This window comes from Lissotriton vulgaris, chromosome 11 (genome assembly GCF_964263255.1).
Source record: "Lissotriton vulgaris chromosome 11, aLisVul1.2, whole genome shotgun sequence".
NCBI lineage: Eukaryota > Metazoa > Chordata > Amphibia > Caudata > Salamandridae > Lissotriton > Lissotriton vulgaris.
Genome location: NC_141699.1, coordinates 287,742,385 through 287,760,477, shown reverse-complemented (window position 1 = coordinate 287,760,477; position 18,093 = coordinate 287,742,385). Strand labels below are relative to the sequence as shown.

The following is an 18,093-nucleotide window of genomic DNA, read 5'->3' as shown; positions in this document are numbered from 1 at the left end:
TCCCCCTAAAGGAGCGCATTATGACGGAGGCCCGCAGGAAGCAGCCAATATCTTTCCGAGAACGACCCGTGGCGCTCTATCAAGATCTGTCCGCCATCACGCTGCAGAAGCGCAGGTCTTTCCGCATCGCTACGGACTTTCTGCGGGAGCATGAGACGGCCTACTCTTGGGGTCACCCCTTCCGTCTTATCTTTCGATGGAATGGGGTGCTACACCAGCTGCGCTCCTTACAGGATGTCTGTGGGGTGCTGGGACTCACAGCTACAGAGGAAGAAGGGGCGACGCCCGCATGGAGGCGCCCCGAGCGACGGGGCCGACGGAGATCGGGGAGGCGCCAATCGTTGGCGACGGCGAGTCGCCCTGACTCCCCCACCATCAGGGCGGATATGGCGGAGGCCCTGAGGACTGCGGCCAGGAACTTGCCTGAATCTAATGGCGTGGCCCAGACGGCCTAACTTCACTCCGGGGGGAGAGACTCTTAGCCTCTACGATGCTGGGTTGGGGCTGGGGGTTGGGGGGGAGAGGTTGGAGGTGAGTGGCTGGATGCATGAAGATCATTATCAGGATCATGAGAATCACCCAAAGGAGACGTAGGCGCGACAGGCGCCGGAGCTTGAGGCCTAGGTGCTGGAGACTGTGGTCGAGGTGCTGGAGACGGAGGTCGAGGAGCTGGAGACTGAGACCGGTGTACTTGAGGTGCCGGGGAAGGAGGCAACGACGGTGGAAACCTACGATTGTAGTCATCCAGCATATGTTGCAGGTTTTGCACCAATGACAGAGGAATTTGCGTAACCTGTTCGTAAGTTGGTGGTTGTGATCTATCTATTGGAAAAAGTACATTCCCATCTTCGACGTTATTATCCACATCCTCATCCTCGTCACTGTAGTCTTGACATTTAATGTGTAATTCAGAAGGACTGGATGCTGGTTCATAAGTTTGATCCATTTTAGAATCATTTCCGGACTCCTCTTCTCCAGACTGAAACAATTTTTCCGGAGGCTGAGATCCACTCCTTACTGGACTTAACTGTATGAGTGGTACAGTCTTGAGAGACGAGGCAGTAACCACTTTGAAGGTGGTAGTAGTCTGTAGGGGTTGGTGCGTCGTCAACGAGCCCGTCGACGAAATTTCCAAAGCCTTAGCACCCCCTGGTTGTTTTTGCGTCGTCGCCGCAGAAGCCGGCGTAGGAATTAACAGCTTAGTCTTGGTCGACGAGGATTTTTTGGTCGTCGACGAGGTCGTCGACGATATTGCATTCTTCGCCGTCGACGATGAAGCTGTCGACGACGAGATAGTAGCCGTCGACGGACCAGTCGTCGACGGGGTGGTCACCGTCGATGGAGATGTAATCGTCAACGGGACAGTCGTCGACGAGGAAGATCCGGTCGTCGGGACAGGCGTCGACGACAATGGCTTGCTCTTCGTCGACGGAGGAACCGTCGACGGGAGGCGCGTCGACGATGATTTCTTTGTCGACGGTTTGATCGACGAGATCATAATAATAGACGAGATGGGTCTCACCTCTTGGCTGCTCGTCGACGAGATGGTCGTCTTCGTTGCAGAGCTGATCGACATGGAAGAAGTAGTCGTCGACGTTGAAACTGCCAAAACGGACTTCGTAGACACTGAAGACGTCGACGGACGCGTCGACGAGCCCGTCGACGAGCCAATGCCCGTTTTTGAAGAGGAGGGCATAGTCTTGGGTCTAGACGCCAGAGAGCCAGGTCCCGTAGGCGCACCCTGAAGCAAGTCTTGTGGGGAGACATCCTTAAAAGAACCCAACTTTTTACTCTTTTTAAGAAAAGGAGAGGGAACTTCAGTCTCAGACCCACGCTTCTGAGAGGATTTTGAAAATCCAGATGACATACTCTCAGCATCGGAAACCACATTCTCAGATGTTTTTAACTTCTGTAGCCACAGAAGGAGACGGGCCTCTCTATCCCTCAATTTCTTAGGAGGAAAAGTGCGACAAAACTTGCAGGTAGAGGCAATGTGGTCCGGATAAAGGCAGTAAATACACTTACTGTGTGGGTCCTCATGAAAAAGGTGCAATTTACCACAGGATGGACAAGCCTTGAACAAAGTTTTCTTAGTAGAAGACATTTCTGAAGAAAAATAGGTAGAAACTGGAAAAAACTGAGCAGAGCTCAGGGAGACTCCCTTCACACGACGTGCTGTAGAAAATCTGAGGACTGGGGCTTCTGAGGAGAAGGTTCTAGAGGAGGCTACAGCCTGATTGGCTGGAATGTGGACCAACACATAATGACTCTAATATGTTACTAAAGTGAATTCTCCCTTGGGCTTTTCAATGGGCCTATTCTGTTCTATGGTACTTTTTTAGGTTTACATTTCTATTGCATTATATGTATGTATTTTTTATTTATGATATTTATCATGTATACATGCATATATATTACTGCTATTTATGTACCGTGGGACTCCCACTTCGACGACGGGGAATATTCAAGCATGTGAATCTATGAAAGACACCCCTAATACTGGAGAAGTAATCTATCAATATTAAAGAGAAAAAACCTTTATGACTGGTTGGCGGGTAGCAACAGAGGCTCACCTTTAATGGAAAAGATTCCGCAGCACCGCTTGTCCTAGTGCTGCATCTGCGGCGTCTGTTGACTGCAGACAGTAGCGCTTCGTAAAAGTATGGCTGCTCGACCACATAGCAGCTCTGCAAATGTGCCGCAGAGGTACCCCCTCAAAGAGGGCAGTAGAAGCTGACACAGCTCTAGTTGAATGAGCACGTACTGGAGCTGGAAGAGGCTTGCCAGCCCGTTGATGACAAAAAGTAATGGCAGAAGAAATCCACCTAGTAATAGTTTGTTTGGTAACAGGTTGTCCTTTGCAGATCGGGCCATAGGCCACGAATAGTTGATCAGATTTCCTGAAGGATGCAGTGCGCTGAATGTAAAACTTGAGACAACGCTTCAAATCCAGGGAATGTAATGAACGTTCCGCAGGAGTTTGTGGATCAGGAAAGAAAGTCTTTAAAATGACCGATTCATTGAGATGAAAATCAATGGGGACTTTCGGAATAAATTTAGGATTAGTACGTAGCATAACAGCCTCTTTTAAGAACTGGAGAAAAGGAGGCTGAATTGTGAATGCCTAAATGTCACTGACACGCCTAGATGACGTCAAGGCGAGCAATAGGGCAATTTTCCACGTGAGGAATTTTAAGCTTGCTGAATGGATGGGTTCGAAAGGAGGTAGGAGGAGCTGAGAAAAACACAGGTTTAGGCGCCAAGCAGGCGGAGGACGACGAATGGGTGGAAACATACGGAAGAGGCCTTTGAAAGACTGTTGGATGATTCTAGATGAATACAGCGAGGTAGAACCATCATGACGGAAGCAGGGGAGAGCTGCCAAAAATACCTTCAGAGTGGAGTGGGAAAGTCCTGACTTTGCAAGGGATAGGAAGAAGGGCAGGATCTGTTCTGGTTTGGCGGTCATCGGATCCAAGGCTTTGGTGTGGCACCAGACACAGAAACGCTTGCACTTCAACTGATAGGTTTCAATGGTGGAAGGAGCACGGGCGTGCCCTAACACCTCTCTGCAGTCAGCATCGATGGTCAGACGCGCAAATTCATGGTGTTCAGGTTCCAGGCATGGAGCTGAAGGTATGCTGGATCCGGATGGCAAATTTGCCCCTGCTGCATCGTGAGGAGGTGAGGCAGAGGATGAAGCGATATTGGCTCATTCTGGGAAAACAAGGCAGGTCCGAGAACCATGGGCGCCGCGGCCACTTGGGTGCGATCAGGATGATATGGCAGGGTTGAAGCCTCATACTGTGCAACAAGCGCGGAATCAGAGGAAGTGGAGGGAAAGCGTAGCTGAATTTGTTCAACCAGCTGATTGAAAATGCATTTCCGTTCGACTCTCTGTGGCGATGAAGACTTGCAAAGCGTTGGCATTTTCTGTTGGTGATAGTCGCAAAGAGATCCATCTGCGGCTGGCCCCACTGGCGGAAAATGAACTCGAGAGTTGGTTGATTGAGTTCCCACTCGTGGTTGTCCGAGAGAGACCTGCTGAGCGAATCCGCCAGAACATTGGAAACACCCAGCACATGGATGGCTGTTAGATGAATTTGATGACGAATCGCCCATTTCCATATCTCCTGTGCTTGTTGGGAAAGCAGAAGGGACCTTGTGCCGCCCTGCTTGTTCAGGTAATGCATGCTGGTGGTGTTGTCTGTCCTCACCAGCAGAGATTGGCCTTGAAAAATCCGTTGAAAAGACTTCAGGGCAAGGAAGATTGCCAGAAGCTCTAGACGGTTTATATGCCAAGTGCGTTGGATTGCAGTCCACTTCCCTTGTACTGACAGTCCTTCGAGATGCGCTCCCCAGCCCTCCAGGGACGCATCGGTTGTAAGCGTCAGAGTCGGAGCAGCGTCTTGAAAAGACCAACTTTTGGAAATGTTCGGAGGGTGAGCCCAGCACTCTAGAGTCTCCTGAATGCGGGGCGTGAGAAGGATCCTGTCGTTGAATGATCCTGAAATCTGTTTCCACTGCTTGTCTAACTCCTCTTGGATAAAACTGTATGCCTTGTAGGCGCAGAAAAGCAGCTACCGGGGCCATGATCTGGGTAAAGACCCTCGGTGCTGAACGGAGGCCGAATGGCAGGACTCTGAATTGGAAGTGTAGATGTCCGACTGTAAAACGAAGATATTTTCTGTGCCTGGGGTGGATCGGCACATGAAAATATGCATCCTGGAGGTCGATCGTGGAGAAGAACTCTCCGGGATTGAGGTAATGTAGAATCTGGAGCAGGGTCAACATTTGAAAAGTTTTGGACGTGATGAATTTATTTAGAGCTCGTAGATCCATTATTGGGCGCCATTCCCCCGATTTTTTCTTGACTAGAAAAAAGCGGGAGTAAAGCCCTTTGCCCTGCTGGCCTTGTGGTACTACCTCGATAACACCTTTCCTGATCATTAATTTGATTTGAGTCAAAAGGTCTTTGAAATGGGGAGGAGGCGGGCCAGTAGGAGGGCGATTTGGAGGAAATTTTGTAAATTCCAAGGTGTGTCCTTTTGAAATCAGATCTAGGACCCACTGATCGGAAGTAATGTTGGACCAATTCAAGATGTAATTTGAGATTTGACCTCCAATTCTTACAGTCAGTGGAAAATTGACGCTGGGACTGTCACTGTTTCTTTGCATTTGAACCACCTCTGTAGGTAGTTTTTTCTTTGGTATGGTCTGGAGGAGGTCTGACGACCCTGGGATTGGTAAGTTTGTCTTTGCCGGTTGTCATTGTAGGAGCAATATTAGTTTGATCCACGAAAAGTGAAAAAGTTGCCACCTCTACCACGTGCTCCTCGAAAAGGCCGTTTTTTATATTGGAGAGACCCCAGCGCCTTGGCCGTATCAGTGTCTCTTTTGATTGATTTGAGGACCTCGTCCACATGTTTTCCTAAAAGCGATTCACCATCATAAGGTAGATCGAGGACTTTAGCTTTGACTTCAGGGCGAAATGCTGTTGATTTTAACCAGCCTTGACGCCTTAAAACAGCAGCTCCCGCCAACTGTCTAAACCCCGTAGAGGAGATATCAATGGCGCAGTCAATGATCTCTGAAGAGATTTTTTCACCCTCCTGAATGATGGCTTGTGCCTCTGCGTGAATAGCATCCGGAAGTTGTGGAAGCAATGCTGCAATCTCGGACCACATTTGGCGGTCATAGCGCCCAAGAATAGCCAAGGAATTATCTGCCCTTACAGTGGTGGCTGCCATGGTAGTAAACGTTTTCCCTATGGAATCCAGCTTTCGGCCTTCCTGATCTGGAGGAGAAGTAAGGGGTGTGGAAGGATTGCGAGACCTCTTTTGAGCCGCCTGAGTAATGACAGAGTCCGCCTTTGGTTGAGACACCAAACATGTTGGAGAATCTGCTGGTGCTTTATATTTTTTATCGATTCTTGGCAGGACAGCTGGGATCGAATTCGGTCGCTCCATTAATTTGAGACCTTCATCCCAAATGTGGTCAATTATTGGGATAGTGTGAGTTTGCCTTTGAGGTAGGTCTTTAAAATCGTAGAGAAAACAGTCAGTCTGTTGGACGTCCAAAGTGAGATGAAACCTCTTAGCAGCGCGGACCATCAAGTTGTGGAAGCTGCCAATGTCCACAGGAGACGAAGCTAATGGCGACGTTTGTAGAGTTGAAGGTGTGTGAGCCCTGTAATCATCCCACTCTTGAAGGGCATTGTCGTCATCATCATTTGGATCCGTATTTTGAGGGTCAGGATCGTCATTGTCCGTATCAGGCTGGGCACGCACCGGTGACCGTGACAGAACTGGTGCCGAGGCTTGTGGTTGCAGAGGAGGTTGCAGGACTGGAGAAACAGGCCGAGATGGAGGAAATCTGCGGTTATAATCATCCAGCATGTGTTGCAGATTCCTTACCAAAGAAAGTGGTATCTGTGTCGTTTGGTCTGACATAGGTGCTTTTGACCTATCTACTGGAAAAAGTTCTGTCCCATCTTCGACGTACTCTTCCTCCTCCTCATCATAATCCTGGCACTTGATGTGCAGCTCGGATGGACTAGTCGCTTGTCCAAAGTGTGAGAAGGTGGCCTGATATGCAGTGCTCACTATTCTAGTGATCACTATGTATCAGTCCAACAACCCTTATTGATGATTGGTTGTAAGTCAACCTTATAGACCAGCTATCCTAGTAGCGTGGATACGAGCAGTCTAAGGCTAAAGACTCGAGAGGGCGTGTTAAGCCAGCTGTTATACCACACATATACCCCTTGAACACCAAGTGAAAGGACACCACACAAGTGTTATGAAAATAAACAGTGTATTTATTAGAATCACAACAGCCCTGTACTCTTTATGAGGACAGGGTACTAAGCACAAAACAAAACTCTTACGAAAATACTTAAGTTAGCACAGTATATACAAATGCCCGAGGGGCACGGAAAACCATATACTCTGAAAGTGGAATGCGAAATTACTAGCAGGTAAGTACAGTACTAATAGGCTTTGGAATCGCTAGGACTTGACTATAGAATCGTTAGATTACTTCTAGGAGACCCAGGGGACTCGGGTGCAGAGTGTGCACTCTCACGCGTGATGCGGGACAAAGTCTATGGTAGCTAGATTTCACAAAGTTAGTTTTCTCGGGCGAACCCGACCTGGTAGGAGGAAAACGAAAGTGGATTCTGACCCTTGGATAGTGAGGCTATGCTGGGGCACCGAAATGCCGAAGTTACCTAGCCCAGGGGCTGCAGCTGCATATGTCTCAAAAGACGTCGGGAATCCTCGTAGTCGGACCAGGAGCCTGGAAGAAAGATGCTGGCAGGCGACCAGTGAAGAGAGTTCGAAGTGATCCAAGCCTGGATCTTGAAGATGGATGACACCTGAAAGCAGAGGGGACCAAGTTCGTGACTACTAGCCAGTAGTCAGGTGGCACCAGGAGGGCACCGGATGGTAGTCACCTCGACTAGGTGAGTGGGTGACGCTGGGCTCTGCAGATCTCACGGACCAGGAGGCGTTGTCGGCAACCAGGATGGAGGAGCGAGCTGTCCCACAATGGATGAAGCTGTCGGCGTCGCTGGACCCAGGATTGGGCAACAAAGCCTTGGCTAATTCAAGCCCACGAGGTGGACCTAAAATGGCGTCTGGAGTGGACCAGGAGGGTCCGGGGTGCTCCTCTTTTGGAAGGGAGCAAGGGCCAGTCTGGAGCAACCAGACCAGCAGCAGTGATGTCGTCGGGCGTCGTTAAGAAGGCCACAAGCCAGCGGGCTAGTAGCCAAACAACGCGGTGAGCAGCAAAAAGCAGAAGGGCCCCACGCAGATCGTGGAGATGCTGGGAGGCTGGACTTCGGTGCTGGAGCTGCTCAGGGTCGGGGCTTCTCTGACCCCAAAGCACTCACCAGAGGGTCACTCGGCGGGCGTGCTGTAAAGAAGTCGTGCAGTCTTGGCGATAGCCGGTCCCTCGAGGTCTCGTCGCACTCACGGTTCTCAGCTTGGCTGTAGAGGTGAGTAGAGGTCAGAGGTGCCAGGGAAGCCGGGTCTCGTCGAGCTGTGTCGTCGGATTCCTGAGGAAGGACTTGCAGCAGACCGCAGTGTTCTTAGGATGGTGCCTGCGGATGCAGGGTGACTACTCCTTAGTCACAAGGGAGAATCTTGAAGAAGAAATCTTGAAGTCCTTTCGCAGAAAGTCGTGTCTTGATTCCAAAGATGATCTAATTTGAACAAGGGGCCCGCTCCTATCTTTATAGTAAGAAAAGGGGCTGACCCGGTGACTAGGTCCTGCCTATGGGTGGGACTAGGAGGGGGGTGGTTACACCCCTCTCCCATGCCGGACTTTCCCCAGGCCAGGGGCTGGTGTGCCCCTGGAACTGGTTCGGACCGGCCTATGCGTAGTGAGCACCGGGGTGTCACTCAGCAGTCACCTTCCTGTAAAGCCCTGCCTACCCAGGATACACAAAACCCTGTCTGGGGTGGTGCTAGCAACGCCCCGGACAGGAAACCCATTGTCCAGGCTCTCCTCGCTGGAAGGACTCCCAGCAGCAGGAGGTCAGACTCGTGTCTGTGGTGGCAGCATCCATTTTGTGGAGCTGAGGCTTTGCTTAACTTTAACCGGGGTTCACAGTTACATACATGTCGTGTCCCTCTAGAAGGGTGGAATGCTAACCCCGTCGCCAGAATTGGCGAGGGGTTAGTATTCCAATTCGTATGACACCTTACTCGACATGTTTTGATAAAGCAATACCAGAGTTAGCATATAACCGCGAGGATTATAATGCACTTAAGAGTATATGGTATGCGATATCATGGAACAGCTATTGGGACTTGGTTCCGCATGCTGCAGACAGGCTCAGCTCATGCCAGAGCACCATCTCACCCGATTCCAAGCACTCTGCCTTCAGGATTGTCAAGGCCTGCCATAGGAGTGACTGATAGGAATCTGTGTGTCCATTTTTAGGGTTAGATATAGGTATACTATATCTACAGCAAAGGGTGATTACACGACTTTGCCCCAGCTGTCATGCAGCCAGTTGTGTCAGATTTAGGAGGCCAGCCAGGGGTGGCATAATACATGCTTCAGCCCCTGGTAGGCCCTGGGTACACCTATGCCCTGAGTTACAGGGTCTGATAAGGTGGCCCAGTACCAATTGGTAATGTACCTAAGGTACATGGAATCCATTTTACAGAGAGAGCAGTAGGCCTGGGGTCCTGATTGGCAGGGTCCCAGGTCGACTATGACAGAAACCAGCTAAAACACAGGGCAAAAAGTTGGGGGCAACCATAGTCAGGAGGTACCTTCCTACACAAAGGCATTATCGTGCTCTGAATCATCATTGGAGTCCTCCTCTGCAGACTGAAATAATTTGTCAGGAAGAGTAGAACCACTCTTAATAGGACTCAATTGAATTAGAGGTATTCGTTTGAGCATAGAAGCAGTAACCACTGTGAAGGTGGTAGCTGTGGCCAAAGAATGGTGCAGCGTCGACGAGCCCGTCGACGTGGCGATGGAAGAGTCAACAGCCGGTTGTGGCGTCTGCACTGCGTCAACAGGCAAGGAATCCATTGACGGATGTGACTTAGGAAAGGACTTGCTCGTCGACGAAGATGGTACCGTCGATGAAGGGTGGACCGTCGACGAAGCCGTCGTCGACGGTAAACGTCGACGAAGTAGCCGACGAAGTAGCCGTCGACGAGGCAGGTCCTGTAGATGGGCAACGACCCGTCGACGATGCTGTCGACGACGAGGAGTGCGTCGACGAAAGGCGTCTCAACTGATGTTTCTTCGTCGACGAGGTGGATTTAGCAGCTGTCGACGAGATCTTTAAAACAGAGGTAAGGGGCCTCACCTCATGTGATGTCGTCGCCGAGGTGGACGTCGTCGACGTAGTTCTCGAGGACATAGAGCAAGTTGTCGTCGACGTGGAGACAGCATCCACGGATTTCGTCGTCGTCGATGTCGTCGACGGACGTGTTGACGAGCCCATCGACGAGCCAGTGCCCATTTTAGAGGAAGAAGGCATGGCTTTGGACAATGACGCCAGAGAACCAGGTCTCGTAGGCGCATTTGGAGGTAAATCCTGTGGGGAGACAACCTTAGAGATATCAACAAGTCTCTTTTTCTTTAGAAAAGGAGAAGGCATCTCAGACTCCAATCCACGTTTTTGAGAGGTCTTTGACTGAAAAGAAGAGACACTCTCATCCTCCGAGACCACAGTGTCCGTTGTCTTCAACTTCTGAAGCCACAGAAGGAGACGGGCCTCTCTGTCCCTTAAAGTTTTAGGTGGAAAAGTACGACAGTACTTACAGGTCTTCACTTCATGGTTTGGGTAGAGACAGTAAATACATTTACTGTGTGGATCTTCATGAAAGAGACGCAGTTTTCCATAGGATGGACAAGATCTGAACAAAGATTTCCTTGAAGAAGACATTTTGAGATGAAAAAACAGCTAAGTAAGTTGAAAACTGAGCAGAGCTCAGGGAGACTCCCTTCACACGACGTGCGGTAGAAAATCCGAGGACTTGGGCTTCTGAGGAGAAGGTTCTAGAGGGAGCTACAGCCTGATTGGCTGGAATGTGGACCAAAACATAATGACACTGATATGTTACTACGTTGAGTTTCTCCCTTAGGCTTTCTATGGGCCTATTCTGTTCTATGGTACTTTTGAGGTTTTTTTTTCTGGATACTTTACTGTATTTTATATATGTATATATATTTATATAATTATGGTAATTTTACTTATATATGCATATATTACTGCTATTTTATGTACCGTGGGACTCCCACTTCGACGACGAGGAATATTCAAGTATGTGAATCTATGAAAGACACCCCTAATACTGGAGAATTTGTTTTGTGCATCTATATTTTAATTGTAATACAAAAACCTTGAACAATTTGATTGTGAATAACGCGCGTGATGGTGAGTCTTGGCCCGTCCTCTGCCAAAGTGGCGGGGCGGGCCGGAGGTGGGAGCTGGAGGGGAGGGGTTGATTGAGGACAAAACAAAAAACTAGAAAATAAAAATACACTTACCTGACCCATGCCGCCTCCGCCGTCCGCTCCTTCCTGCTCTTCCTGCTGCTTCCGGGACAGGCACCCAGACTGCATTGCAGACAATCATGAAGCTGCAGAAAGGCAACGTCATGATTGGCCTGAGGGCTACCGCTTTGCGCTGCCAGGCAGACAGAGCCTGTGCCGGCATTCTTCAGCCCCAGCAACGCAGCTGTAAAAAAAAGAAAATTGTAAATTGATACTTGTATAGCGCACTACTCACCGCAAGGGTCTCAAGGCGCTTGTACAAATACCGCTGTGGAACCCGTCCTGGCTTTCTCTGTGAGGCGTCGACTCCTGGGCACCCCCAGGGTGGAGGCCAGGCATCCTTAGCGTTGTGGGGGCCGTTGTGGAGATTAAGCAAGCTATTGCCCAGAGTTGCAGAGTGGGACTCTATGATTAGAATAGGCACCGAGGCGAGAATTATCAGGTCTGTGGAATTTGGAGCCCAAGACCCGCCGAGGCAGGGAATTGAACCCTGTTACCGGGCTAGACCTCTGCTACGGGGTCTGCCATCTTTACTGCGCATAAGATGTTTGGCTGGCCTGAAATGGCCGGCCAAACATCTCATGCGCAGTGAAGGCAACCCACCACAGAGTCATCGCCCTGACCCTCCCCCTCCCACCCCCCCAAGACACTCCTGGGGTTGGGTCCAGGGGAATTGAAATAAAACGATGATAAAATTGGGTAGAAACCTGTTTTATCATCGCTTTATTTGCGGCTAGTGGCAGGGAAGGGCGGCACTCCTCCACACTAATGGAGGGCGTGTCTGGTGATGGCGAGCTATAATTGAGGTCTGGAGAATACAGGCACACACCAAGAGACCACCGGATAAACTTGTATTTTTGTTAGCAACACAGCTTCCCAAACCTCTCACAGGAACTTCATCTTTAACGAAGCAAGGGGTGTTGTATGTTAGTGAAACTAGCCATCTATGTAAAAGACAGTTATATGGTTAAATTGGCATATCTTCCTCGTCTACAGTAAAAAAAAAAAAAAAAGCCAAGGTTGGCAGACATTTATTTGTCAGATTATGCTTTTATCATTGTATGACATGGTCGTTAATCCTTTCATCTTGGTTCCACCCAGATCACACAATTGAAGATTGAGAACAATCCTTTCGCAAAAGGTTTTCGAGGCAGTGATGATATGGAGCTGCACAGGATGTCCAGGATGCAGAGGTAACAACTGCCATCAGCTGATCCCTCTTCGTTAAATGAAAACCATATTATTTCTCCATTTTTTCCAGTATAAAAGTTTATGATCTTACCTGGTGCTCAGTGAAACGGGAGTTTTGTGAATACTTCGTGACAATAGAGAAAATACAGAAGGGAACAAAATACAAAGGGGAACTAATTGCCACCTGCCCTTACTTTGATAGAAGCAGAAATATCTTGCTACAATATAAAAGATTCGTCAAAACCCGGCATGGATCGAGAATTCAAAAATTAACTTCACTGTATTATTAATCCTATTGCAATTTATTGGATCATTTAAATATCATATTAAAAATATAGTATAAATAATTTATAAAACAGTAAATGTGCCAAAAACAAATACTAGAGTTGTTCTTTTTTTTCTTTTCCTGTTTTCTCTTTTTCCCCTTGATATTCTCTCTCTCACCCCACAGCATTCATGCTCAATCACTCAAACCTCAACCAACAATCTCCCTCATCCCACACCTATATTCGTACCACTAAAGGCAAATATTCATATGTACACCAGTACAGACAACAGGAATAGAGGCAGAAATGGCATATATAGCTATGCAAAATTTATACCAAGGAAAATATTCTCATCAATACATAAAGGCAGACCAGAAGCCGTGTGTATAATTTGTCTCGAGGCAGTTAACTCTAGCTAGAATAGCACTATTTGATGTGTTCATTTGTATATTATTGAGACATTTCTTCATGCTTGGTCACTCAAGAAGGTTCAAATATTCCTGTTGCACCATGAATCTGTGCCGAAGTGCCTTTCGGTAGGGGCTGATAGTAGGGTCAAAACCTTCCTCAGGATCAAAGTTGTATTAAAGGGGGGTAAGGGGTCTACCAATGAAGGCACAATACATGATTTACCTTGAGTAGTTCTAAAAACATAAAAATATGCAGACAATCAGAATTACTCAATCCAATACCAAACAAATAAGTTTCTATACATTAACAGATTAAAGGAGCATGCTCAAGGGACCACACAGAATGTTTTAGAGAAAAATAAATAAACATAAAGATAAGCATTGGAATACAAGTGTGTGACCCCAACAGGGAATATACACGATCACACCACCAGTGATAGATTGTCCAATGCAAGAATACAGAGAGACAGTGCTTTCAAGATAGAGCAATTAGTTCTTCCAGAAAGTAACCTAGTTGCATAAAATATATTACAATTTTGATAATATGCGGAGAGGAGAGAATGGGGGAAATTGATAGACCAAGAAGAGATAAAGCCAGTCTTCCTAACTCCCAAATTAGAAAAAGAGAATCAGTGGAGGTTCAAGCACACGACGTGATTAGTCTTCTCATATTAAAGAGTTTAGGAGAAAGGAGCCAAAGGAATGATTCAAAGAATGCTTAAAAAGCATTCAGCCCCACCAGGATCCTATCCATAATACAATGAGTAACAGCGTGAGATAGATTGGACAAATTGATCATTCCAATTTTTCAGGTTATAAATGTAAGCACGTTACCACCAATATTATTTTAATTCAGAACAATACAGTTAACTATGAAAGACTTGAGTTAGCAGGTCCAATACCAGTGCTTCTGTATACTCTTAAGTGTAGGCGAAGATTAGAATAGAAAACTCTGTGAACAAAGGAAACAAATTAAAAGAATGCAAAGTAGAGCTATAAGTGTCAATCCGGTTAACAGATCCCGGTGCAAGGTCACTAATTTTAAATAGCCACTATTCTGAAGAGGGGAGAAGAAGGAGGGACTATTAGAACTATTAAAATCTCACCAAAATATACAGAAAAAGATACATTGTACATGACAGAGATGTATAATTCATGGCAGGATGACTACCAGTGTATACAAACAGAGCAAGAGTGCAGTGTACACTAGAGATGGGTCCAGTCGGAGTCTAAACTTGTAAAAAAACAGATCAAAGGACCAAATCGGTGATAGAGCGGATACTGCAAGCAAGACTCACCTTAATATTCAACAGATGCGTAGTCATTTCCTCATCTCCGCGACTCAATATGGATTATATGAATACGCCAGAGGTCATGGATACCACCAGCAACAATGTCTCGGTGGGAACAACGGAAATGGAATTAAATAGAATTCGATACAGGCTAATATCCACTCAGTCATATGATCGGACGAAGCATGTGGAATTAAAACGTCTAGAGCATACCAGTCAAGAAGGTGAGTCAAAAAGAGAGTAGCCATGGTAGGAGGAAATCCATAAAGAGCAAAAGTTTGCCCAATGGCTGAATCTGGTGCTGGATAGGATAGGGAACAACTAGAGCTTAGAATGTATACAGATAGATCGTAGGGTAAGAAGTAAATCCAGGAATGGCTATTAGAGTTTAGACAAAGCAGCATAAATATCTCACCCACAGGGGGAATAAAGGTAAAAACTAAGATAGACACTCTGGCAGACACCAGTCACCAGATACAACTGTACATCTATAGGGCATTTTCCCATTGAGTCATTTCATTGAGACCCTGTTGCTGCAAATCCAGAAGCCAGATCCAAAAAACGTCCCTTTTCTTACAGTACTTAGTGTCATCTCTACCATTCAGAGTAGTTATTTTTTCCAGTATAGTCCATCTTAGTTCCTTCTAAGTGTGGCCCTCATCCATCCAGTGCTGGGCAATGGGGGCAACAGCTTTCCCATTGCGAATATTTTATTTGTGTTCACCCATATGGAGTCTGATTTCTCTCCCCGTTCCCCTACATAGGGATGTCCACAGGGACATAAAATATAATACACTGAGTTAGCAGTCTTACAGTTGGTCATAGTTCTTAGGTCGATATTTTTGTTGCCAATGTTTATTCGGCTAGACACTAAGGCATTATCACAAGCCTGGCATGAGCCACATCTATGATTGCCTTTAACTGGATGTGTGCCAGCGATGGATTTCTGACAAAATGTATCCTCTGTTTTAGGAATTGCTCTAACAAGCAAACTCTTCAAGTTCTTTTTTTTCCTGAACGCAAAGGTAGGTTTAGGTAACTTAGGATCGTTCTCGTTGATATTCAATAGCTACCACTATGAGACAACTTTCCAGTCTTATTTTATGGTCTAAATTAGTGTGAGGCGTCACGCACACCAGGTTCTCACGTCCCTTTCAACGTCATGAGGATGGCTCTCCGCTCAAAAATGTTTATGTCAAGCAGGCCTCTGCCAGAGACCAGACATCTCTGATTCTCCATCTCTCGCAGATGAACTTCCCAACAAAGCAGTGAGGCCGTGGTCTTCATTTTGAGCTCCAGGAGGGGTAAAGAGAGGGATCTTTTATTGATTCAATCGCAGTCCCCAAGCCACCACAGCAGATCCTTTGAGATATGGAACATATCGCAAAGATCCCCCCTGGTGCTGTGCCCACTGGAAATTTAGATCCCACTGCAGAGCCTGCTTGTGTCATCTGGCATGCTTGAGCAGCAGGGTGAAGGAGACCTCACCCTCAGAAACCTCAGAGTTATCCTCACTGAGATCTAGGACAGAGGTCGAAACATTGTGATTATAGTCTGAATATCTTGAAGTATCTGTTCCAAGGGAATAGGAGAAAAACTGCACTATGTCTAGAATGGCTCAGATGAAAGACAACACCTGTTAAGGAGTCAGATGTAACCTTGGCATGTTGATATCAAAACCCAATGAAGTCAGGAGGTTTGCTGTGGTCTGGAGGTGAGTGACAAACGGGCCTTCAGACACCAGTTGTTGAGGTAGAGAAAGACTGGAACCCTAAAGATGTGCTGCAACCACTGCCATCACTTTTGTGAACACCCAAGGAGTGCTGGTAAGGCCAAAAGGGAGCACAGCAAACAAAAAATGCTAGTGGCGTACAATGAACCTCAGATAACATCTGTAGGCCTGTAGGACAGACACGTGAAAATAAACATTCTGCTGGTCTGGAGCCACCATCCAGTCTCCAAGGTCAAAAGCAGTCAAGACCTGGGCACGATAAGCATATTGAAGTTGTCTTTTTTCGGGAAGTCATTGAGAGTGCAAAGTTCTAAAATGGGACGGAGACGCTGTCCTTTTATGGCACTAGGAAGGAGCTGTAGTAACAACCATAACTGACTTCCTGTGCTGGAACCCTCTCTAAGCTGCTTTAGCCAAAAGAGCTAGTATTTTCTGCTGCTGATAGAGAGACATATGGTCTTCTGTCAGCCATTCTGAAGTTTGTCAAAGGTGCGGTTAGTATTTAAGGAAATGGCAAAAAATAACCCTGGCGAACAATTTGCAGGACCCACTTGTCAAAAGTTATCTCCTACCAACCTAACAGAAAGTGTCATATCCTGCTGCCAGCAGGGTGTCTGTGTGCAGTCAAGAGCACACTAGCAAAGCTCAGGGGGGAAATGTGCTGTGGAATGCAGGGCTGTCCTATGTCCATGTTGCCAAAGGTTTCTATCCTTTCAGATTCCCTGTCAGGGGAGTAAAGATAAAAGATTCTGGGTTCATTTTACAGTCGAAAGCCTACCCTACAAGCTGCTGGTTGAAAAGTGCGGGGTCACTTAGAGTATTGCAATGACGTCTGGCTATTTGGCAGAGTACAGGTGGGAATGAGCAAGGCTTGGCCCAGGTGACCAAGAGTGCATCTGTAAGGGCCTCATTAAATGGTAACGGAGGCTCAGACCCTGTCGATTCATGCCCTTATATAGGTACAATTCGCATTGCCCCTATATAGGCATAGAAATCCAGTCCTTATTTAGGCATAGTCCATGTTACCCAAATACAGGCATGGCTACTTAAATCCGTTCTTCTACGTCACAACGATTTCTTGGAAAACCAGACTCTTAAGCCGTTTGGGACTTCCCCTTGCTTGAATATTGATTTCTCCAAGAACTCATTATTATGCATGAAAATCTATTCCTTAGGGGTTCATTCATGACGTTAATATGCCCGACTTTACGTCAAAGCTGGTATTCCTAAACACCTTCAAGGTATAAATATACCGTCACATGCTATGGCTAAGCACGGTGTGTTTCGGTGCAGTTCGACTACCTACTTGCACGACGCAGCTCGCTACAGCAAGTGCCGAAGGAAGCCAACTCTCCAGTTGACACACTGATCAGAAGCTGTCATCCTCCTGCCGAGAAATCCAGCTCCAGTGCTTCCGACTCCCCTTGCGGGGTGTTGAGAAATCGAGTCCCGAGACAGAGATACCAACCTCTCTCTTTCTAAGGTATGGAGCTGATTAGAACCTAGAGAAACCTTTGGCAATTCTTGGCCAGACTAAACCTATGCTAATAGACAAACACCTACTTTTTCCCTCGTACTAGACCTAGGTTAGGTGCACTGGTGTAGGCATATTTTAGAAGCACCAGTTGAGTATTTTAGCCTGTGTAATTTATGTATGTTTTTATATGACATAGCAACAGACAATGCTATTACAGTATTACTTTATATTACTGTTTACGCTGTACGCATTATTCTTCGCATTTTGTCTAACGATTGTAGCAGTTCACCTCTCTTGCATGAGAAAGAAGACTGTTCAATAAACACTTTTTATTGAAACGCCCATCTCTCTATTTCTGTGCAAACTCTGTAGAAACGAAGCATGCACGATTGACTGAGTGAAACAGTTATCTATTGTTTCCATGACTCTGAAGGTATGTTTCGAGTCTAGGGGAAACAAAGTTGTCATGTTTATGCGGTTGTCAGAAACAAATCCCTTCTTGTTTACTCGAGGAAGTTTCTAGTGACCTCTGAGTTAGCTGGCACACACAATTAAGTTTGGTATACTCGATAGAGACATACTGACCTCAGTCCTATGTCAAATCTATAGTGTATATTATTCCAATGCTCAGAGCCTATTGGGAATATAGGAACTACAGTACATGGCGCCCAACGGTTTGTAAGGCACTAATTTA

The 18,093-nt window shown here is 46.9% G+C and overlaps 1 protein-coding gene across 3 annotated transcripts in view; it reads left to right on the top strand.

Annotated features, from left to right (window-relative positions):
* Positions 1 to 18,093, top strand: part of TBX5 (T-box transcription factor 5) — a 474,913-nt gene that overhangs the window by 334,227 nt on the left and 122,593 nt on the right. For all 3 annotated transcript variants that reach the window (XM_086944743.1, XM_086944741.1, XM_086944742.1), the window contains exon 7: positions 12,133 to 12,224. In XM_086944743.1, coding sequence (XP_086800869.1) covers positions 12,133 to 12,224 — 92 coding nt within the window. The remainder of the gene's footprint in view (positions 1 to 12,132; positions 12,225 to 18,093) is intronic.